General features: G+C 39.6%; 1 protein-coding gene across 4 annotated transcripts; it reads right to left on the bottom strand.

The window, feature by feature from the left end:
• Window positions 1–449: 449 nt before the first annotated feature.
• Window positions 450–24,401, bottom strand: Mocs2 (molybdenum cofactor synthesis 2). Of its 4 annotated transcripts, none has more exons than XM_013018533.1 (7): window positions 24,320–24,401; window positions 23,248–23,369; window positions 19,028–19,155; window positions 7,931–8,081; window positions 6,949–7,072; window positions 2,076–2,174; window positions 450–1,141 (listed from the first exon to the last, which is right to left on the bottom strand). In XM_013018533.1, the coding sequence occupies exons 1-7, from the start codon at window positions 24,335–24,337 to the stop codon at window positions 1,073–1,075; spliced, it is 711 nt and encodes a 236-aa protein (XP_012873987.1). In that variant the 5' UTR covers window positions 24,338–24,401; the 3' UTR covers window positions 450–1,072. The 4 variants fall into 4 exon arrangements, with proteins under 4 accessions (XP_012873987.1, XP_012873990.1, XP_012873988.1 ...); XM_013018536.1 differs by lacking the exon at window positions 2,076–2,174 and adding an exon at window positions 22,008–22,152 and having other exon boundaries at window positions 24,320–24,346; XM_013018534.1 differs by lacking the exon at window positions 24,320–24,401 and adding an exon at window positions 22,008–22,152 and having other exon boundaries at window positions 23,248–23,336.
• Window positions 24,402–25,049: the final 648 nt, after the last annotated feature.

The following is a 25,049-nucleotide window of genomic DNA, read 5'->3' as shown; positions in this document are numbered from 1 at the left end:
TACATGTATATAATGGAATTCTATGCTTCCATCAGAAAGAATGACACTGCCCCATTTGTAAGGAAATGGAAAGCCTTGGAAAATTAACTATTTGTGGCTTCAATAATGATAATGTTGCATAAATATCCAAAGGAAAATTTTCTGAAAATGTATTAATAAATAATATAATTTTATATTCATTTCCTTAACATAATTTCTTTAAACAGGTATGAGTCAAATTTTAAACATCAACTAATATTTTTACACAAAAACCATATATTGCCAGTTTCACACCTGTATGCTAATTTGTATATTGATACCATATTAATACCTAATAAAAATATGAAAACTATTATGGTACAATTATGGGTCTAAAATACTAGAAGACTTTATAAATAAAATATTTTATCAATTATAACCAAATTTTAAGAAGCAAAAAAATACTATTTTTAAACTTTTTTTGGTGTCAGTAGAGTAGGATTTGAACTCAAGGCGTCAAGTGGCACCACACCTCCACTTCTGGCTTTCTGCTGGTTAATCGGAGATACAAGTCTAATGGATTTCTCTGCCAGAGGATCCTCAGATCTCAGCATCCCGAGTAGCTAGGATTACAGGTGTGAGATACTGGTGCATGGCTTATTTTTAAGCTTCCTGAATTCAAGGGTTTATTTTCTAAGCTATATAAGTTCTGAAAAATATTTAATATACAATATTAAGTCTGATAACAAAGTTGATCTGGGGAGGGGGCACACTCTCTGAGACATAAGAACAGGAGAGACCACACCTCAGCCTGAGCTGAGACAATCAGAAGTCAGTCATGGAAAGACACACCTATAGACATCAGTCCTTGCATCTGACTTGTCCTATTGATTTCAATATATGCAAATATACTCAAATACACTTCAATTATCCTGTCCCCCTCATCTCTCACATCAATTCATATGCTTCCTTTTTCTCCAATTTGATGTCAGTGAGCTGACATCACCTCAGTGATGATGCATCAATGAATCATCTTCATTTGTAGAGAAGAAAAATCAAAATGTGAGCAGCAGTAAGTTTGCCAAATTTAATATTGAGTGTTCTACAAATGTGACTACTTGTTGTTGGCCCAAAAACATTCTTTGTTTGTTTTCCAAGATGATGATGATTCTTCATACATTTCCTGAAAGACAGAGCCATAACATATCAAAGTAGATTATTGTAATATGCGCAAATAAAATACATCTGAACAAATCTGACAAATGACTCTAGTCCCATCATTCCTGTTTAACAAACCAACCAATGTTTATGTAAGACATCAAGAGCAAAAAAGTAAACATTCATGTTTCCTCCACTTAAGGACTCCAATTTCAATGATGAACATGTCAGCCCAGGAGGTCTTACACATTGCATGACACGGAGGATAAACAACTAATTCCATTTGGGTCATCCACTCAAACGAGAGACTTTATGTTTAGGTTATGTAGAAGAAGACAGAAGAAGATAGAATCTTTAGTTTTAAACACATTTGCTTCCAAACATGCCTACTACTTTGACATGCTAAATGCCTTTCTAAGATAAGACATTTCCATTACCTGTGAAAATAATTTCTTTTGTGAGGGGTGTGGCAGGTGAGCACTCCACCACTGAGTTCCTGCTCAGCTGCATTCTAGTGTTCAGTGTTCCTTGATCTGTGCCCTTCCCTGTATCACATGATCTACACAGGCGAGGCAGAATGATATTAGAATTTATAGAACTATCCCCCCATGTTCATTGGATACCATGTCTGCAGGGAGAGGAATCTAAATCCAACGGTTGGAGTTTATTCACTCTAGTTTTCAAATTGAAGATTTCTTTCTCTTTTTTTATTTTTTGGTAATGCTGTCAATCTCCATAAATCAGAGTTGCTTTTCTGAGTTCTCTTAAAATTTACTTCATTTCATTTCCTCAAAACAACCATCTGTAGAATTTGCAGTCCTAAAGGACACTAAAGTGTCGTTTCATTTGGTGATGTCATGGTTTCTTGTTTGCTCTAACTGCTTATGGATATACATTTCTAAAACCTGAAAATCCCCAAGCCTCTATAGACAGAGACATAAATAGAGAGCCTTGCTTATCTGCCAAGCATAAAAATGAGACCATACCCCACTCCTGCCCTTGTCCTTCACTGTCAAGGGCCACTGCTTTCTGCCACCTGACTCTGCATCCTCTTCTTCCTGGTAAAGAAAGCTTGCCTTGCCATCTAGACCTGTAGCTCGTGTGCAACTCTCTCCCTGCCCCTCCCTCTTCTGAGCCTTTCTCATGTTCTAATGAGATTGTGGCCGTTCGGGTCATAGCAAGACAGTCATATTTGGGCTTTACTGAAATAAAAAATGAATTTGTGATTTTATGACTCCTAAATTTTCCAGGCCTTGATTTTAAAGCCCTACTTGCTCCATTTTCCCAATGACTGATGCCGGAGTCCCCTGGAAAGTGACAAGGCTTAACCACTGGATGCCCGGTCTTCTGCTCTGCTTCTCTGATCCACTAAGCTGTTCAGGGATCCCTCAACCTTCTCAAAAGTCCGTTGTTGGGACAATTCTGACTCAGATGTGAAAATACAGTTGTCCAAGTACAGCAGCTAATGTTACTCTTCCAGGGGGCCAAGGTAGGGGTCTATCACCTAAGAATGGTCTATTGCACCGAGAATTCCCTCATCTTGGTTGGTTTGACTTCTTTTACGGTCTCTTTACTGATAGAAACAAGCCAGAATCTCCTTTTTGTTTTGTTTTTTGACAGGGTCTTGCAGTATAGTCCAAATTGAATGTAAATATGTGATCCTCCTCCCCAGCTAACCAAATTCTATAATTACAGGTGTGTACTACTGTACTCAGGATCTATTTATGCTTGTTTTTTTTTGTTTGTTTGTTGATTGTGGGGCCTAGGCTCTGTCCCCAATCATTTTTTCTCAAGATTAGCACTCTACTGGCACCAGCCACATAAATTCATCGGTTCAGGAAGGGAAGTTTGTGAGCCTGAGAGTGTGTCCCTATTGATACCTGTCTAAAGGCCTGCAAAGGTAACTTGGATTTTAGGGTCACAGAGATCAGGTTCCTCAGCCAACCAGAAAAATGTTTTTGCAAACCAAAGTGCTAAAACAGGCTATGCTTCTGTAGCCCAAGAGAAGGTCTGTGCAGTTGTTAAAAATTAAAGTCGTATATAATTTCCAGTTTGGCATAAAATATTGTTCTTAAACATCTAATCCTAGTAATCTCTTTGTAAAATAGGCTAAGATTCTAGGTTTCTGGCAAGGTGGGGTCAAAGACCCTGAGTCAGCTTGAAGAAGTTAGAGAAGAGGATCTTCACCCATCAACCTCCACTTAAGATCAAGGGTCCAGAGTCAGTTTTGGAAAAGCAAGGCAAAACAGATAAAAAGAAGAGGCATGAGAAATAGTGGTAACAAGTGTGCAAATTTGGAGACTGCACTTGTTGGAGATGGTTACAAGTCCAAGCCTTCTATGTATGCTTAGGAAAATATCTGGTTCGGGGCTGAGAAGGTGGCTCATGAAGCCCTGGGTTCAATTCTTCAGCACCAAATAAGCAGAAAAAGCCATAAGTGGGACTGAGGCTCAAGTGGTAGAGCGCTAGTCGACAGCTGAAGAGCTGAGAGACAGTGCCCAGGCCCAGAGTTCAGGCCCCACGACTGGAAAAAAAAAAAAAAAAAGAAAATATCTGGTTAGTAAAAAGTTGTCACCCTAGTAAATTGTCTTGGGTCACTGTCTGAACTGTCTTAAAAACCAGTGGGGCCTCAGCCTGCCAAGCCTATATAAAGTATCCTTAACCAGTCTGTGTAGGAATTTGCAGCCCAGCAGGAGGTGTGACCATCCATTGGAGCCACTAAGAGATCCTGCTGCTGCTGCTACTGCCCACACTTTTGGGTAAAGTTCAAAGAGAGCCTGACAGTCATCCGGAGGGAAATCCACACCATCACCCTGACCACCTCCACTGTTGTGAAAGTGGACTGACGCCCCTGACGCCATCACCTGTGGCTGGTTCCCACTGGAAGACCGCTTCAGACCTGCTGAAACTAAGATTTTTGTGGGACATTCCTTCTGTGATATCCAGTAACCCTCTCTACTCCCACAGTAGATATTGAGGGCCAGGACAACATCACTGGCCAGCCTTAGACACTTCAAGGCACCAGGAACTAGAGAAATCCACTCTATTTCTTCATGATAGTCATGGTTATGGCTGGCTCTGGCAATAACCTGTTTCTTTCTGTCTGGCTCTGGCAATAAGCTGTTTCTTTCTGTGTGTGAGCTTAGGAGCAGCAGACTGCTGCCTGGACCCTATCTCTTCTTTAGCCTGTGGGTGGACCCACAGTAAATTGCCTTGAAGCAATTCTAAGATAACCTGGTTCCACAAACCAAAGGAAAAAAAAAGTGGACAGTTTTAAACTCAAGCTGCAAAGAAGCTCAAAGAAATGTAAAAGGTGTTGGGGGAGCATAATAACAAAGTTGTTAATGAGATAAGGAAACAGGAAGAAAAAAGAATGTGTAAAGTTTTATAAGACAGAGCTTAGAGTATAAAGAAAGACTTTGGAAAGAGAATTGAGGAAACAGAAAAAATGATTTCTGTTAGATTACAAAGAACTTGAAAAGGAAGAATTGTCTTAAATGTTTGCTCAAAGAAGGAAATTAAGACAAACCACAGAAGTAAGTTGCAGCAGTGTGAGTAGTAGAAGATGGTGTGGGTATGTGTTGAGTTTTAAGATAGAGCTTATCTTTGTAAAAGACCTGGTGGCATCTATAAGACTGCAGAGAGCCTGACATCAAAGCCACGTCTGATGCGATGCCTCTAACCCAGAAGCAGTTGAGACCTTGAACACTGCTCATCTACCCCACCTAACTTGGTCAGTCTTTTGCCTAAAGTTTCTATATTCATGGTGCTACATATACAGGTTTGTTATACACCCCTGGCTAGAAAGGAAGATGACACATATCAAAGATCTGAAGTGTACAGAAAAGGAGTGAGGAATGTAACATGTAAAATCAGAAACAGGACAAAATTATTATTAAAAATGGGGCCAAATATTAAAGACAGAACCCCTCTGTAGAGAGAAACTCCGGGTCAAATGGCCAGTAGTCAGCCTCAGCCTTTTCCATCCTTGCTAAAAAGCCAAAGAACATCTCTCCTTCACTCAAGTTTATCAAGCTGGCAGCTTTGCAGTTTACCATAAACTCTGCTGAAGGTGATTGACAATCTTGAAGCTTAACACCAGATGTACTGTTGCTGTATTAGGAACTTAAAATAAAAACCATTTCTGTAAAATAGACTACCCTTACCCAAGGATATGTTTTGACTTTTGTAATCCAAGGATATTTTTTGACTTTTTAAATCAAGTATCTATAGTATTAATAACATTAGCCATGCTGACCAGCTCAAGACTGTGTTTTGCTTCTGTTTCTGCAACTCAAAGCTATGTTTTGCTTCTGTAAATCTGCTTGCTTGCCTCGACACCCCCTCCCATGCAGCTCTCACTGCATCCCACTACTCAAATAGTGGGGAAGGGCTGGGAAGGTGGCTCAGTGGTAGAGTGCTTGCCTGGCATGCATGAGGCCCTGGGTTCGATTTTAAGGCACCACATAAGCAGAAAAAGCCAGGAAGTGGCACTGTGGCTCAAGTGGTAGAGCGCTAGCCTTGAGCTAAAGAGCTGAGGGACAGCGCCCAGGCCCAGAGTTCAGACCCCACAAGAGAGAAAGAAAGAAAGAAAGAGAGAGAGAGAGAAAGAAAGAGAGAAAGGAAGGAAGGAAGGAAGGAAGGAAGGAAGGAAGGGAAGAAAGAAGGAAGGAAGGAAGGAAAGAAAGAAAAGAAGAAAGAAAGGAAGGAAGGAAGGCAAAGAAAGAAAGAGACAGAAAGAGAGAGAGAAAGAAAGAAGGGGGGGGGGGGAAGGAAGAAAGAGAGAGAGAAAGGAAGGAAGGAAGGAAGGAAGGGAAGAAAGAAAGAAGGAAGGAAGGAAGGAAGGAAGGAAGGAAGGAAGGAAAGAAAAAGAAAGAAAAGAAGAAAGAAAGAAAGGAAGGAAAAGAAAGGAAGGAAGGAAAAGAAAGGAAGGAAGGAAGAAAGGAAGGAAGGAAGGAAGGAAAGAAAGAAAGAAAAGAAGAAAGAAAGAAAGGAAGGCAAAAAAGAAAGAAAGAAAGGAAGGAAAAAGAAAGGAAGGAAGGAAGGAAGGAAAGAAAGAAGGAAGGAAGGAAAGAGGTATAGTCACTGCACAGCTAATAAAAAGACTCATTGCACTGTTTAACTGAGTCGGTGGCCTTATTTTCAGATTTGGGATTCTTCATCTACCATTTTGAGCCACAGCTCCACTTCCAGTTTTTGAGCAGTTATTTGGGGATAAGAGTCTCATGGGGTCTTTTCTGCCCAGGCTGACTTTGGACCATGATCCTAAGATCTCTCATGGGGTCTTTTCTGCCCAGGCTGACTTTGGACCATGATCCTAAGATCTCAGCCTTTCAGTAGCTAGGATTACAGGCATGAGCCACTGGCCCCCAGCTTTATTTATCCTTCTAAATCCACTCGCTATGCATTTCTTAGACATAGCAATTTTCTCCCCTCTCTCACTTTCTTAAACAAAAGGAACACAAGGAAAAAGTTCTCTGCCTTGAGGAATTTCTATTTTAACCAGTCTAAGTAGCCAGACATTATTCTTGCTCTCCTAAACGAAGATCTTCCACTTGAATGGAATTCTAATTAAGATGTCATCCATAGGAATTCCAACTGCTAGCGCTTATCAAGGCCCACTATATCTGTGGGATATATTTCTCATGCTTAACAAACCTGGAAGGAGATACTATTATAAATGTACTGTTGCACATAAAGAAAACAAAACTATATAGTCAAGGAAGGCATATGAATACAAATTGTGGATGTACTCTGAGTCCCTGGGCTTTAGCTAACAATTCTGAGAAACAGCTTGCCCACATGGCAAAATGATGGATCTTCTTAACTTACCTTTTTCCATATAGGCACCTTGGCTTTTAAAGTATCGATGGCATAGCTCACAGCTTCAAGAGCCGCAGCCCTGTGGGCTGAGGATGCAGCAATAATCACACTTGCTTCTGACACTGGAACCAAGCTTTAACAAGATGAGGAAGAAAAAATTACCTGAGCTACATGTGAAATAATCCACTATAAAATTAAAAACCAAATTCTAGTTATACAGTAGAACTACATGGTCATTCTCCTTTATTTCATTACCTAATATAGTTAGAAAACAGTAAGCTATCTCAGTTACATTCAACTAAGGTAAGACTGAGCTGATGTTGTGGTCAATCTGTTAATACCTGCCTACAGGTATTAATGGGGACCTGCTGAATCTGCTGACTCAGCAAACAGTTGATTCAAACAAATAAGGCTCAAGACCAAGCAAGGCCCAGAGATGCAATGTGACCACATAAATACAACACAGAGTTTAAAGCAAGAGCAATAAATATTAAGCAACATGATTAAGAAAATTATTAACAAAATTATTGGTTATTAATAAAATCATTGTTAATGATAAAAGAATAAGCAATGTGACAGAGGTAATCTTAATGGCTAGCTTCATTTCAAGCCTAGGCTTTTAGTGGTAGAAAAATTCAAATAACTTAAATGATGCCATGTTTGCAACAGATTCTGAAATAAACAGTTTAGAGAACAAAAGAACTTCCTAAAAGTCCTCAAGAACTTTAGCACATATTTATCCAGGTATGTACACCCAGGATATGGAAATCTCAACACATTTTCACTTCAATACACTAAAGGAGGCAGTAAGGATGCTCCAAAGTTATAACCCAACAAGAGGTCTTTAGGACATAGGTACTCTTCTCCATGGAGAAGGAAGCTTTCCTTTTACAGTAACTAATGTAAATGCCTGAGAAAGTACCCAGAAGCAGCATTAGCACTTAGAGGAAAACAACTACACTGAACTTCCGGATTCATAAAGCAATCTTACCCAAGTCTATGGAACACTGCTATGTGTTTAACTGGCCACTTCTGCCTAATATCACTACATATTTTTCTGATTTCATTCTCTGCCATTGGCAAATAGGCTTCATATTCCAAGCTAATGACTTTTTTTCCCTCAAAGTTATTTCTTGTCGTTCCTAAAACAAGAAAAAAAGAGAAAATTAAAATTTTCCCTTACAATAGAAATAGCACATTAACAAATGTAAATAGACTGTTGCTGAGTTGTATATAACATACAACAACATATTATCATTTGTTTTGAACTTTTCTTCAAACAAAAATTGATTAGGAAAACAAAAGGCAATTATCTTAGAAGGCAGATACTACTTGTGCCTGTGCCTATAATGTTAGGTACTCAGAAGGCTGGCATCGAAGAATCACAGTTCAAAGCAAGCCTAGGCAGATAAATCTATGAGATCCTGTCTCCAGTTAACCAGTAAAAAGTCAAAAATGCTCAAGTGGTAGAGCATCAGTCATAAGCAAAAAAGCCAAACAACAACGCCCTTGCTCTGAGTTCAAGTGTCAGTACTTGAACAACAACAACAATAAAAATCATAATGATGATGAAATTTTTTTTTAAAAAAATGGTTAAGCAAGCCAGGTGCTGGTGGCTCATACCTGTAATCCTAGCTACTCAGGAGGCAGAGATCTGAGGATCACAGTGCAAAGCCAGCCCTTGAGACTCTTATTGCCAATAAACCACTCAGAAAACTAGAAGTGGCGCTGTGGCTCAAGTGGTAGAATGCTAGCCTTGAGCTGAAGAGCTCAGGGACAGTGCCCAGACCCAGAGTTCAGGCACCATGACTGACCAAAAAAAAAAAAAAAGGCTAATCAAGGCCACTGAGAACAATTCTATGAAGAAAGGAGTACTTTTCTTGCTAATAGTTAACATTTAATACTTAGAAGGAAAATAGAGTCATAATATTCAATGTGCATATGTGAAAATGGACCCAGATAACTTGAAGGAATGAATGGGGTCAGGATCAATGGGGGAGAATGATGGAAGATTAACATTGACCAAGATGAATTATACTCATAACTGACATGTTGAATTGAAACTCCTTTGCACAACTACTTAAAGATGGTAAATAAATAAATAATAGAGAGTCACACCAAGTGAGTCATCATAGTACAGAGAGTTTGGCCAGAGAGGAAAAATTCAGGCAGCTTATTTAAGGAGACAGATTGGAGCACTCGCTGGTGACTATGGTGGCAGTGGCTGTTGGCTGCCTCTGACGCCATATCAACAGACAGAGCCTGGACAAAAGGGCCAGAGACAGAGTGAGAGTGGCTTCTACTCATGGCCAGCATGAACTGATAAGAAGCAGAAATCTTCATCCTACTGACAACAGATGATGTAGATGGCCAACGGCCCAAAAATGAAGAGAAAGGCATGAGTGTCCTACGAGACATTCCCATTCCTTCTCACAGAACAGCATTTGGAGAGTAGCCCCTCCCCCACCACCCAAGAAGAACACCATCTTTGATAATGGCAAAGACTGGCCAGAACAACTTGCAGATAACTCGCGCCTTAAAAATAGATACTGGTGAGCCATTTTCAACAGGGCAAAGGAACCTGACCAGTGCGTCTCAGCTCCACCCAGAGGAAAATTGCTCTTCCAAGATGGAGGAAGTCCTGCCCAGGGCAGGGGTGATTTTCTTCAGTAAAACAGAGCCAGAGGCGGACCTGCCCCTCTGCAGCACTGGCAGCTCTCCTGGCTTCAGGAAGTTAAAAAAAAATACTCAAAACTGGATTTGCATAAATCCTGGGAGTGGCTCCAGGCTGTGCCCCAGGCTAGGCAGAAAGAGTATCTCAGGAACTAACCCCTCAGGGAAAAGCTACTGATTGCACACAGGCCATGACCCCACCCACATTCAAGCTCCCTCAAAGCAATTCCAACTGAGAGGAAACAGCCATCTCCTGTGTGACCCACAAAGCAGACTGCCCTTCCACGGAACTAGCCTGGGAGGAGGGTCACAAAGACCCTACACCAGTAAGGCAGAGCTTCTTTCTGCCTGCTCAAACTGATTTGAGAAACCAACTAAGCCACAGGAAAACCAAACGCCACAAGCAAATCAGAGGCTCTATCAAGATATTGGATATGGACACAGGGGAGACACAAGGTCCTCCAAATAAATCAAATAACTCTTTTTTCTATTTAATTTTTACAACACATTTTTCTATTTTATTATTTTTATGTTTTCTATTCTTTTTTCCCATTTCCCTTTTGGTATTTTTTTCTTATTTCACTCTACTTAACTGCTGGTCTGTTCATCCCCAGATATGTAGCCATCTTAGATTAGTAGGCCTTATCCTTAATTGTGCACATACTTAATTCAGACATTGATTGCTTAATTCACAATTTTTCAACCTTAGTTCTTTTATTCGTATTATTTTTTCTTCATACTTATAAAATTTTTATGTTTTTCACTTTTTATTTTTATTTCTTCCCCTTTTTTCTCTCTTTTTCCACTGTCTGAATTTTAGGTCTTTCCTCTCTTCCTTTCTCTCCCTACATTCCTCTAATCTTATTTTCTCTTCACAATTCTTCCTATGCCTCTTAATTTCTGGTCCCCTGCTACTTCTAATTTTCTTAGTCCATTGGTTCCTAGATGTTTGTTGTTGAGCTACATTGTATCTGTACTCATTTTGACTGTGTAAAAAAGAATAAATAAATCTGTGCAACTACAGGGCTCTGGGTTGATACTTGCCATAAAATAGTGTTCTAGTGTGGAACTGGTTTTGCTTTCATACCCAAATGGTCAGACCATGCCTTAGAAACACAAGAAAAATGGCAAGTCAAGGAATCTTAACTCCCACTCATGATAAAAAGGCAGCAGAGGAGTTAATGAATAATCCAGAGGAGAGTGAGTTCTCAAAATGGTCTACAAACACTACTGGTAAACATGCTGAATGCAAAGGGCTTTGTGTGAGAGTGTGATAGTGCAATGTGTGAGCCTGATGAGGCTAACCAAAGATTAACAGAGGAATTCATGGAATCCACAAACAGAAAGATGGACGAATTCAGGGAATCCACAAATGGAAAGCTGAATGAATTACAACAGAAAGGAAGGGAGTCCGGTGAAACTATAACCACTCAACTAAGGAATTAGAGAGTGAACAGTGAAAACCAAATCAAGGAGGTAATGAAGTCCAAACAAGATCTAAAACAAAGCTTCAACAAATAAATTGAAGCCATCAAATATGACCAATTTGAAGGAAAGGAAATTAAAGTTGAAAGTTTTGACAGTAGGTTAGATTGTGCAGAAGATTGAATCTCTAGGATTGAAGATAGCCTAGACATTCTAAAGAGCTGACAGTATTCAAAACAAATCCAAGAAATATAATAGATCCATTCAACAGATAGAAGATACTGTCAGAAGGTTTACTTTAAGGCTAATGGGTGTAGAGGAGGGCCTAGAGACAGAGGCTAATGGTCTAGGAAATTTATTTAACAGAACTCTAGCAGAGAAGTTCCCAAACATACAAAAAGATAGTCCCATTCAGATACAAGAAGGGTTTAGAATCCCAAATAGAGCAGTCCAGAACAGGACTTCCTACGATCACATTGTAATCCACACAGGATCAATAGAGACAAGAAAAGAATCCTTAAAGCTGACAAGGAGAAAAGATCACTCACCTATAAAAGAAAACCAATCAGAATAACTACAGATTTCTCAACAGAGACCACGAAAGCAAGAAGAGACTGGAATGGTATATGCCACATCCTAAAGACAAATCAACAATTAACAAAGAATATCATACCCAGCTAAACTTTCCTTCATAACAGAGAGACAAATAAAAACCTTCCACAGCAAAGAAAAATTGAAACAATATATCTCCACCAAAACAGCACTCCAAAAGATACTTAAAGATTTCCTACACATACATTATGTAATCACTTAATCACAATAAAAAATTTGCAAAAAAAAAAGGTTTCCTACACATAAAAAACAAACAAGAGCACAATAAAGGCAGAGAAACAGAGAATCAGATAATTATAGTAAGACTCCAGTAGCCCCAAAGAAGGTGGATAACATGGCAGGAACTACCAAACACCTCTCAATCCTAACTCTCAATATTAGTGAAATTAGTTGGATCAAAAAGCAAGATCCTTATATCTTCTGCTTTCAAGACACACATCTTGCCTCGCAAAAGAAACATTTTCTGAAAAGTGAAAGGCTAGAACAAAATGTACTAAGCAAACGACCCCCATATCAGGCAGCAGTTGTAATTCTAATATCAGATAAAACAGACATAGAATTAAAATTAGGGAGAAGAAATAAAGAAGGACATTACATACTAATAAAGGGATCTCTCCTACAGGAGGTTATAACAATTCTAAATATTTATTCATAAAATACTAGGGCACCCAAATTGACCCAAGAAACACTACTTTCCCTAAAATTACACAGAGATTCAAAGACATTGATTGTTGGGGACTTTAACACACCACTCTCCCCACTGGATAGATCAACCCAGAAAAAACTCAACAGAAAAAAAATCTCAGATCTAAACAACTGTATACACCAACTAGACTTAAGAAATATTTACATAATATTTCACCCAGCAGCATCAGAATATACATTATTCTTAGCAACACATGGAACATACCCCAAAATAATCCAAATTTTAGGTCACAAAGCAAATCTGTCCAAATTCAAAAACATTAAAATTATTCCCTGCATTCCCTCAGACCACAAGGGAATAAAATTAGAACTCAACACCAAAAGCCACCAAAGAAAATCCTGTAACACATGGAGAATGAACAACACACTGTTGAACCAACAGTGGGTCATAGGAAAGATTAGAAAGGAAATTCAAATGTTCATGATATTTAGAAAAAGTAAGCATACAAATTACCAACTCCTCTGGGAAAAAGCAAAGGCAGTCCTCAGGAAAATTTAAAGCTCTGAGTTCCTACATCAACAAATTGGAGCGATCTAAAACCAACAATTTAATGATGTACCTGAGGCTCTTTCAAAAAGAACAACAAGCCAAACCCCAATCTAGTAGATGGAAACAAATAATTAAAACTAAATCAGACTTAAATGAATTCAAATCCAAACACACATAGAAATAATCAACAAAACAAACAAAAAAAATTAACAAAATTGACAGACCCTTAGAAAATCTTATAAAAAAAGAAAAGGGCTGGGAAGGTGGCTCAGTGGTAGAGCGCTTGCCTTGCATGCTTGAGTCCCTGGGTTTGATTCCTCAGCACAACATAAGCAAAAAGAAAAAATCCAGAAGTAGCGCTGTGGCTCAAGTGGTAGAGCGCTAACCTTGAGCTGAAGAGCTGAGGGACAGCCCCCAGGCCCAGAGTTCAGGCCCCATGATTGATTTAAAAAAAGAAAAGAAAAGAATACACCCAAGTAAACAAAATCAGAGATGAGAATGAAAACATCACCACAGAAGCAACCAAAATTCAGAATATTATAAGAGCATACTTCTCAAACTTTTATGCTAACAAATTTGAGAATCTGTAAGAAATTAAGAAATGGAAGAATTTCTAGCAAGTAGTGATATGCCCAAACTAAGTCAAGAAGATATAAACCAACTAAACAGACCCATATCAAGCATCAAAACAGAAACAGCAATAAGAGACCTCCTATCCAAGAAAAGCCCAGGACCAGATGGAGTTACAGCTGAATTGTACAAGGCCTTCAAAGCAGAACTCACACCAATACTCCTCCAAACTCTTCAATGAAATTTAAAGTGAAGTTCACTACCAAACTTTTTCTATGAAGCCAGCTTAACCCTCATCCCAAAACTAGACAGGGACTCCTCAAAGAAATAGAACTATAGACCCATTTCTCTGATGAACATCGATGCAAAACTCAACAAAATTCTGGCCAATCCAACAATTTACAAAAAATCATAAACTACAATCAAACAGGATTCATCTCAGGAATGCGAAGCTGGTTCAATATACAAGAGTCCATTAATGTAATTCATCACATCAAGAGCAAGGATAAGAACCACATGATTATTCTAATAAATGCAGAAAAAGCATTTGACAAGATTCAACACCCCTTTATGATGAAAGCTCTGGAGAAACTAGAAATCCATGGAGCATTCCTCAATATAATCAAGGCTGTGTAAGGCAAACCTACAGCCAGCATTATACTTAATGGGGAAAAGCTAAAGCCATTTCCTCTAAATTCAGGAATGAGACAAGGATGTTCGCTCTCTCTACTCTTCTTCAATTTAGTATTGGAATGCCTCACTAGAGAAATAAGGCAAGATACAAACATAAAGGGGATCCAAATAGGAAAGAAGTAAAACTCTCCCTCTTTGCAGATGACATGATCTTGTATTTAAAGAACCCCATAGACTCCACTCCTAAGTTACTCAAGCTGATCTGAAACTTTAGCAAAGGAACAGGGTATAAAATTAACCCTCAAAAATCAATGGCTTTTCTCCATAGTAATCAAAACAGCTTGGTACTGGCACAAGAACAGACGTCAGGAATGAACCTACAGACTTATAGCCATATAATCTTCAATAAGGGAGCAAAAAAAATAGAATGGAAGAAAGACAGCCTCTTTAGTAAATGGTGCTGGCAAAACTGGTTAACTACTTGTAGAAAACTAAAGCTAGATCCTTATATATCACCCTGCACCAGAATCAACTCCAAATGGATCAAAGACCTCAGAGTCAAAGCAGACACTCTGCAATTATTACAGGACGGAATAGGAAAAACCCTAGGTCTCCTTGGCACAGGACGAAATTTTCTTAATAGAGACCCAGAAACACAACAAATCAAAGAAAGGTTGAACAAATGGAATTGCATGAAATTGCAGAGCTTCTGCATGGCAAAGGACATAGCTAGCAAGATCAATAGAAAGCCCACAGATTGGGAGAAGATCTTCACTAGCTATATAACAGACAAGGGTCTCATATCTAAAATATACCTGGAACTCAAAAAAATTAAATCCCTCAACAACAAATCTTCAAAGAAACAATTGCCCAATAAATAAGTGGGCTAAAGACTTAAACAGAAACTTCTCTGAAGGGGAAAGAAGGATGGCCAATAGACACATGAAGAAATGCTCAACCTCTCTAGCCATAAAAGAAATGCAAATCAAAACAACATTGAGATACCACCTCAGAATGGCTATAATCAAGAACTCTAATAACAACAGATACTGGAGGGCATGTGGACAGAAGGGAACCTTACTGCATTGTTGGTGGGAGTGTAAACTTGTTCAACCACTTTGGAAAGTAGTATGGAGGTTCCTCAAAAGACTCCACATAGAGCTCCCCTATGACCCAGCAATCCCACTTTTGGGCATTTACCCAAATGTTCACAAACAAGACTACACTAAAGCTACCATCACAACTATGTTTATTGCAGCATTATTTACCATAGCTAAGATATGGAACCAACCCAGATGCCCCTCAGTAGATGAATGGATCGAGAAAATGTGGTATATATACACAATGGAATTCTATGCCTCCATCAGCAAGAATGACATTGCCCATTTGTTAGGAAATGGAAAGACTTGGAAAAAATTATATTAAGTGAAAAAAGCCAGGCCCAACATAGGTTCCATGGTTTCCCTTATTTGCAATAACTAGTATATGTCTGAGTCAAGCAGCAAAGTTAATCAGATAAGTTGATGTTAGGGAAATGAACCCTAAGATATGTATTCAAATGTTTTTTTCTTTCATGCGATTGTTTTTAACACATTTATAAGATGATTTCTCCATTGCTTTGTATGTCCCTCCCCCACGGTATAACCTCTGCTTTCACTGTATTTGATGATGGTATAATTTGTGGAGGGGAAGGGAAAAAACAACTTGTTTAAATAGGGATACAAGTGGACCCATTGCAACAATGAGATGTACAAGTCATTATGTTGAAAACAAACTTTACAACTTTGGTGGGGGGCAGGATGGGAGGAGGATTGGGTGGGGGAATGCAAGGAGGATAGGAAGGGATGGGAAGGGGAAACAAAGGAGGAGGCTACAATGCTTGATAAGAAATGTACTCATTATCTTGCCCGTAATTGTAACCCCTCTGTACAGTATTTTCACAATAAAAAAAAAATCTAATGCTTTTCTGTATGCCAATAAGAAGAAGAGCATGGCTAAAAGCAGGAAAGCAACTACTTTGTAAAAAGAAAATACCTAGGAATTACCTTAACCAAAGAAGTGAAGAATGACTATGATGAAAACTTTAAAAAACCTGAAAAAGGAAATTAAAGCAGAACTAAGGAAGTGGAAAAAACCTCCCAGGCTCCAGGATTGGGAGGATTAACATCATGAAAATGGCAATACTGCCAAAGGCTATCTACAAATTCAATGCAATACCCATCAATATCTCAAGCTTATTCTTTAATGAAATAGAAGAAGCAATGCAAAAATGTATATGGAACAATAAAAGACCCAGAATAGCAAAAACAATCCTTAGCAGAAAGAAGAGTCCTAGAGGAATACCAATACCAAACTTCAAACTCTACTACAAAGCCATAGTAATCAAAACAGCTTGGTACTAGCACAAGAACAGACCTGAGTACCAATGGAATAGAACTGAAGACCCAGAAATGAACCCACAGACCTATAGCCACCTAATCTTTGATAAGGGAGCCAAAAAAATAGGATAGAAGACAGCCTCTTCAGTAATTGGCGCTGGCAAAAATGGTTAAACACCTGTAAAAAAAACTAAAGTTAGATCCTTATATATCATCCTGCACCAGAATCAACTCCAAATGGATCAAAGACCTCAGAGTCAAAGCAGACACCCTGAAAACATTATAAGAAAGAATAGGAGAAACCCTAGGTCTCCTTGGCACAGGCTGAAATTTTCTTTATAGAGACCCAGAAACACAACAAATCAAAGAAAGGTTGGAAAAATGGAATTGCATGAAATTGCAGAGCTTCTACATGGCAAAGGACATAGCTAGCAAGATAAATAGAAAGCCCATAGATTGGGAGAAGATCTTCACTAGCCATATAACAGACAAGGGTCTCATATCTAAAATATACCTGGAACTCAAAAAAATTAAATCCCGTGGCTGGGAAGGTGGCTCAGTGGTAGAGTGCTTGCCTGGCATGCCTGAGGCCCTGGGTTCGATTCTCAGTACCACATAAGCAAAAAGAAAAAAGCCGGAAGTGGTGCTATGGCTCAAGTGGTAGAGCGCCAGCCTTGAGCTGAAGAGCTGAGGGACAGTGCCCAGGCCCAGAATTCAGGCCCCATGACCGGACCCAAAAATAAATAAATTAATAAATCCCCCAACAACAAATCCTCAAGGAAACAACAGCCCAATTAATAAGTGGACGAAAGCCTTAAAGAGAGACTTCTCTGAAGAGGAAATAAGAATGGCCAATAGACACATGAAGAAATGCTCAACCTCTCTAGCCATAAAAGAAATACAAATCAAAACACCATTGAGATTCCACCTCCCCCCAGTTAGAATGGCTATAATCAAGGGATCTAATAACAACAGATGCTGGAAGAGATGTGGTCAAAAGAGAACCCTACTGCATTGTTGGTGGGAGTGTAAACTTGTTCAACCACCTTAGAAAGGAGTATGGAGGTTCCTCAAAAGACTCCACATAGAGCTCCCCTATGACCCAGCAATCCCACTTCTGGGCATTTATCCAAACGATCACAAATTTTTATTAAAGCTACCAGCACAACTATGTTTATCACAGCATCATTCACCATAGACAAGATATGGTACTAACCCAGATGTCCCTCAATAGATGAAGGGATCAAGAAAATGTGGATTATATATACAATGGAATTCTATGCTCCCATCAGAAAGAATGGCACTGCCCCATTTGTAAGGAAATGGAAAGACTGGGGGAAAAAATCATATTAAGTGAAGTAAGCAGAACCAAAGAAACTTAGGTCTTATGGTTTATTTGAAATAATTAGTTTACTTCTAGGATAATCCTAGCAGATGAGCAGAATAGCTCGATAGCTATGAACATATGACCATGTAAGATGATGCTAAGGGAAATGAACTCCAAAACATGGACACAAAAAGCTTATCTTTGTCATTGTTGTTTTTAATGTAATTTTTTTCCTTTTGTATGGTTTTCCCCCTATAGTATATCCTCTGTTGTTGCTGTGTTTGATTTTGGTACCCTGGTATTGTATATATGTTTATCTGAACTAGGGAAGGGAAGGGAAACAACAAAATTATGAGACAAAGGACAAAGGGGAAACCAATGCAATAGCAATATACACAAGACAATATGTTAGAAATACTGTGTAAACCTTGGGGGAGATTGGGGGGAGGGAAAGTAAGAGAAAATTGAGGGAAAGGGTAACAACTTTAACAAGAAATCTACTCATTACCTTACTTATAAAACTGAAATCTCTCTTTATATCACATTAACAATAAATAAATAAAAAAATAATAATAAAAATGTTCATGTTCTTGGCATTATCATCAAGAATATTTTCCCTCAATATTCATAAGTCAAACTACAGTAAAGGCACCTGTTCATTGCTGCACTAGTCACCATACCCAAATTATGGAAACAGATGTCCTACAACAGGCAAATGGATTAAGAATATATATATGTATATATATAATATAGAGAGATTATATCTATCTATATCTATATGTAAATTTATAAATTTATAAATATATATATTATATATTGTGCATACACACAGAGACCACAATAGAATTTCGTTAACTTATCAGAAGGAATAATATGGGCTGGGAATATAACTTACTGATAGAGTGCTTACTTAGCATGCATGAAGCCCTGGGTTCCATTCCTCAGTATCACATAAACAGAAAAAGCCAGAAGTGGCTCAAGTGGTCGAGTGTTAGCCTTGAGCAAAAGAAGCTCAGGGACTATACCCAGGTGTGCCAGTACTGGAGCATGCTTTCACTTGGCTTTTTCACTCAGGGCTAAACTGCTGTCACTTGAGCAATGCTTCTACTTTGGGCTTTTTACTGCTTAATTGGAGTAAGAGTAGCATGGATTTATCTACCCAGGATGGAAGATCTCAGCTTCCTGAGTAGCTAGGATTGCAAGTGAGAGTCACCAGTGCCCTGCAGTAATTGCTACTCTTGTGCAGCCAGTAGCTGCGAGGAAATTAGAACTCACCTACAAAAAGAGATATCGCACCACAAAGGGGAGAGATCACAAGGCGTGAGACTTCTTCTACTGCAAGTTTCTCAGCAGTGAACTTTATTATATCTTTAGGTTTCTCTTCAACTTCATCCACTTCTTTCCTAGAAATAGGGTATTAATAAACCTTAAGAGAAATTCTACAGGCAAATGTTCAATATAGAAGCTGTTTCCATTTACATTATTCTATGCTAAAGGTGTTAGGAGAGAGGATTTGATCCGAAGGATAAAATAAGCAAGTGTACAGTTTTAGCAAACTGGTATAGCCATAAATATCTCTGATGAATCAGGCATTATAGATATATATGAAGGCAACATGATCAAAGTCAGTTACCAAACTGTAATCTATCTCCTGTGTCGATTCTAGCACTGCCATTCCTATGTCTTAGCACAGTGTAGCAGGTATCGTCACTTTCATCTACAAGTACTTCACCTCTCACCACCATGTAACCATGCTCCATACCTAGAACACCTTTTCCTTTACCCAAAAAATAAGAGAGGGAGAGCAGAAGTGATGGAGAGTCCATAGGAACCAATATCCCTTCACAACATGCCACAAGCTAGCTAAGTTACAGACGCAATAAGGGATCTGTATATCTATTCCCCAGGTATTGTGTCATCTTTTACTTTGCATTTCTCATCCAATTCATCAAACAGGGGAACAAGAGCAAAGGCTCCTGTTTTTCTTTTACATATATAGTTTTTAATTGTAGAAATACTGTACAGAGGGATTATAGTTACATGAGTAAGGTAATGAGTACATTTCCTATCAAGCATTGTTACTTCCTCCTTTGCTTTGACTCCTGTTTTTCAAAGTACTGATTGAATTTGAATGGAAGAAACAGACCAGTAACAAGGAATCACAAGCAGGGGTAGCTGATGTCAATAAGCAAGAGTCTGACAGGACATGATGCATGAGGGGAGACCAAAGGTCTCTCTCCAGAGATAATATTTAAAGCTGAGACTTGAAAGACAAAGTAACATGGAGAAATGGGAATAGAGTCACAAGTAGACAAAGGGGAGTGGCAAATGTGAAGACTCCAGGGAAAGAAAGAGTGTGATGTGCTCAGAACCTAGCAAGAGATGCAGCCCAGTCAAGCAGAGATGCAGCAGGGAGGGAGGCCTTTGCAGGCCCGAAGTTTTATTATCATAAATCCTGGGAGGTTTCATCTGAATTGAAAAATGAATGATAAAAGCTCAGAGAAACTGTTAAGGATTCATTCAATGTGCTGAAATTACAAACAAAAATTCTTAATAAACTCAAATGTTTGTTTCCTTATATCCTTCCGTCTACTGGAAAGACAAGCACAATTATTCATTTACTATACCTTCCAGGATTTTTGACCTCCTTCATGCCATCTATAATTCTTCTATGACATTTTATTGCACTAAGACACAGATAACCCAAATGGACTCTCAGTGCTTCAAACCACAGAGTTCCATTATTTCTGACTGTACAAGACTACTAAACCTAGCTAGCAGCTTCTAAAATGACTTAACACAAACCTCATCAAACACACTTAAATAATGCTACTGGGTAATCTTTCTAACCTTTCCAAAGAATTGTTGTATTAAAGAATTCTCCTGCCTCCAGGTGGTCACCCTGAGCAAGGCCCTCTAAATGTGGAGTCCCAGCAATCCTGCTGAACAGGTCTGTTCTTCATTTGATGGGGGCACTGCTCTGCGAGTAAGTGGGGTGAGAAAAATGAACAGAATCCTTGGCTCATTCCTGTCTTTAATGGAGCCACAGTTTTGCCACTGAGTATGATATGTGTTATTGGTTTTAGGGAAAAAAAATCCTACCAGACATTTCATTACCTACATAAGACTTTTTGTTCAGATGGCACTAAAATTAAGAGAAATATGCTCTCTCCAAACCGTACCGAACAATATTCTTAAGCATGATCCTACTCTATCCAATATGGTCTGGGTTGCTTAGAAAAAGAAGAAAAATGGAATGACTCACAAAGCCACAGTAACAGTCATTCCTTTACAACTCAGTTTTATTTTCAGATCTGGCTTTCTAGTTGTGTAATTCTCTACATTGTCAAGAACAGCTAAAATTTAGTAGTAGTAATAAAACAAAAAGCACCGGCACCAGTAGTTCACGCCTGTAATCCTAGCTACTCAGGAGCTGAGATCTGAGGATTGCAGTTCAAAGCCAGCCCAGGTAGGAAAGGCCATGAGACTCTTGTCTCCAATAAACCACTCAGAAAACCAGAAGTGATGCTGTGGCTCAAGTGGTAGAGTGCTAGCCTTGAGCTGAAGAGCTGAGGGACAGCACCCAGACCCAGAGTTCAAGCCCCATGACCAACCAAAAAAAAAAAAAAGGAGGTAAAATCCAATAATATCCATTTAAATGTCAGCTCTACCACTCCCTTTTCTTGTTTATTTACTTTTGTTTGGTTGTTGTTGTTTGTTTTCTTGAGATGTTAAGACTGAACTGAGGGCTTCCCACATGCTAAGCTAGTGCTTTACTATGTAAGCTATGTCACAGTCCTTCTGTTTGTGTTTTTGTATGTGAGGTAGAGTCTCCCTAACTTTGCACAGGCTGAACCTGAATATTTGATCCTTCTACCTCTACCTTAAAAGTAGCTGGAATTACATTATAAACCTCCACAAAAGCAAGCTTGGGGTTTATTACTTCATGCAGCTTTAGTTTTCCTAACAGGAAAATGTGGATATTAACACTCCAAAGTCCAGTTCTGTGTAATAAGCCATGTTGGAGTATAATAAAGATATCAAGGTGATATTAAACTGCTTACAGTAGAGTTGAAGCAGAGGTAAGAGGTTGGTGTCTATAACTGTCTCTATATCAAGCAAGAGCTACTATGTCAGAAGGAGAGAAACAGTACAGACTTACGAAGAATTTACAGGAAGGCAAACTACATACAAGTTATCATCTGCATGCTCCACCTCCTTCGGTCTGGTTAAGAAGAAAAACCAATCTCAATACCTAGATTGTTCAACAGTGCTACCCTCCACTAATGGGGGGGATGATGGCGATCTCATCTCCTGGTTGAAGCAGGAGGAGCTGATCTCCGAGCTCGACATATTCTTGACGAACAGCAAATATCACCTGATTTCTAACATCAGCCAATCTGAAGAGTAAAAGGTTTAATTAGCGGTTTCAGTGTGTAACAGATATCTAAAAATGTTTAGTATTAATAAAAGATGTTATGAAGTATCACCCGTCAACACTCTGTGTGGGCAAAGGTCACAAGTATGTATTGCAAAGAATATATTAACTGCTCATTACTCTTTACTGTACTCTGTACTAAGTGCTGTATGTTTTAGAAAACAGACATAAAAATTAGACTAAAGGCAACATTCAAATTAGGCCAAAAGAAAATAATTATTTTCTAACCAGTACATGGCATTTTCATGGGTCTTCTAAGTACAATAAGTATATTAGAAGTAACAAATAGATATGTCCCCCCACACTCCCAAGTTTGCACTGCCTGGCAGGACACTTTAAAAACAATTTGTCAAGAATAGGAGTTTCCTTTGGAGCACATTTTGTGGAGTCTTTCTGGACAACACTAAAATTCCTGATTAAACAACTACAAACTTAACTGACACTATTAATATTTCTGGAAAACTCTCTTACATTTTGTTGTAAACAGAGTTGGCAACAAGAATGGCTGCAGTAAAATAATAGATTTTTAAGAACCAGAGAAAAATAATTAAAATCTAACTCAAGTTCAGTACCACTTAGGGTTTTGTAGCTCATTTTTGTTTTAATCCTAAAGATTTCTATCCTTAGGGTTCTAAAGAGAGAAGAAAATGCAACCTATATTTTCAATATCTTACAAATTATGAAAGTCATTGTCAGTGACATAACCATGTTTATCTGGGTGTCATCTCAGTCTTTTTAGTAAGTAATTTGTAATGCTCTCTATGAATTTGGCACATAAAAACTAGAGTTTATGATTTGAGGAGTGGTACCAGAAAATTATAGCTAACAACCCTTTTTAACATTAAGCATGGAAATCAAAATTAATCTTTTTAAAAGTTTTAGCAAGGATTTGAGTTAAATTAGGAAGAAATAGCAAACATGGCTTTCTTCTCATTCAGGAAATGAGAGTTAAAGATGCTAAAGTTAACCTCAGCTTTACTTTGATCGTTTACACATTTTTTAATATTAAAAGGTGTGCAAAGTGTTCATCATATGCAAAGTACCAATCCTCATTTACCCAGGATGATGAGCTTCTATCTCTTTCCACAGCTGAGATGCTTTGATTTCTTGAGGCACAGAAAGAGTCTCTGAACGAATGCCAGTTATTTCAGCACTTTTTGCAAAATATAATACTTCCACCTGAAAAGAGGAAAATGCCTTTTATAATAGTAATAATAATAATAATAATAATGCATAGTTCTTTTCTGACTGCCCACACCCAGTTTTCTCATTTTCCAATATTTTAATTAAAGACAAAGTTGGTGACAGAAAAAAATTAAGTTGCTTACAAAAGAAACTCCAAACTATATTCCAGTTTAACACACACACCAGATTCATTCCGCATGTGTTTGGGGGTTTTGGTTTTTGGTTTTTTCGTTTTACAAATTAAAATCTCGTCTGTCTCCGTAGAAAACATGGTCAATCTGTCTTGCATTGATACACTATCATAGCATCTTGTGCACATCTGCACGCAGTGAGCAACTGTCGGGGTCTGAATGAATTGCACAGATAAATGGCCACAGTAGCCAGTGGCTTGTTTTCAGAGTTGCAGGATGACCTTTGCGTGGGGTGAACAGTGACGCAACATACAACAGCTGACGTGGGCAACAGCACCGGCTTGGAAATACAGGGTAGACCGGTACATCCAAGGTAAACCCGGGCAGTCGGCCAGCGCACTGGGGATCCCAGCAGGTGCTCGAGTCCGCGGCCACCAGGTACGATGGACCCCTCGGAATAAGCACAGGCCCGCGCCCCACCCAGGCGGCGGCGGCTCAGAGGGGGCGAATATTTCTTCGCAGGATCGCTTAATAACATCTTTCATTAAAGCGAATAAACTGAGAGTCCTTCGGCCGGACACGGGGGCCGGGACCCCCGGAGTTGACCCCGCCCCGTACCCCAAGTGTAGCACCGGGCTCCGCGTCACCGGAGGACGCAGTAGATCACCTGCAGAATCCCCGCTGGGGCACAGCCGCACGGCCAGGCCCGGCCAGGCTGGGAGGGCGGGCGAAGGGTCGGGCGATCTGCGGAGCTGGGCGGGATCTGCAGAGAGAGGGGCGCCCGGGCCGGCTCGCCGCCCCCGAGACCCTTACCTGGCACCGCGGCACCATCCCGCCGAGCGCACCAGGCAGGAATTCCAACTGCCCCCGAGCCCGAGGCCCCAGAGCGCAGGCGCGGCTGGATGACGCCCCTCCCACCCGGTCGGATGCGCCCACGGGGCGCATGCGCAGTGCTAGCTCCGCCCCCTCCCTTCCCCGATTGGTGCCCCGCCCTTCAAGTGCCCGCTGTGCCTGCGCCTGGGAAAGCTTGTTGCTTTCTGGCTAGGTAGCCGAGTGAAATGCGCCGCAGTAGTTGGGAAAGTAGGAAACAGAGAGCTGGATGTGCATCTTGTCATTTTCTAAAGAACCATTATGCAATCGTTATGTAGACGGAAGAGGAAAGGCTGGTCTCAAATTCTCATTTCTTAGGAATCTAATCTGTGCACCTGAAGAAATGCAGGGAGAGAAAGAAGAGACCGAATTATGCAGTGAACGCCAAAGCCTAAATCTCGTTTAAGGAGCAGAATCTGAGATCTTAGGAAGCTGTTAATGCTGACTTTTTAGAAGTATTAAGGCGATTTGGTGAAGGGGAACTGGTGAAGCAGAAATCTTCAGCGAAAGAGAAGACCCATCCTCCTTAGGAAATAATGCAGTAAAATCCGTGGCACTTTCAGGTGAAGGAAGGCGCTAGGCCCAGAGTCCCGGATGGACAGCACAGGTGGACGCCGAGGTTCTCAATAAAAGAGCCAAAGCCGAATCCACATCTGGTACACCTGTCAGCCCT

Source organism: Dipodomys ordii, unplaced genomic scaffold (genome assembly GCF_000151885.1).
Source record: "Dipodomys ordii isolate 6190 unplaced genomic scaffold, Dord_2.0 Scaffold41, whole genome shotgun sequence".
NCBI classification, from domain to species: Eukaryota; Metazoa; Chordata; class Mammalia; order Rodentia; family Heteromyidae; genus Dipodomys; species Dipodomys ordii.
Note: the sequence above shows the minus strand (reverse complement) of the source record. Positions and strands in the feature narration are given on the sequence as shown.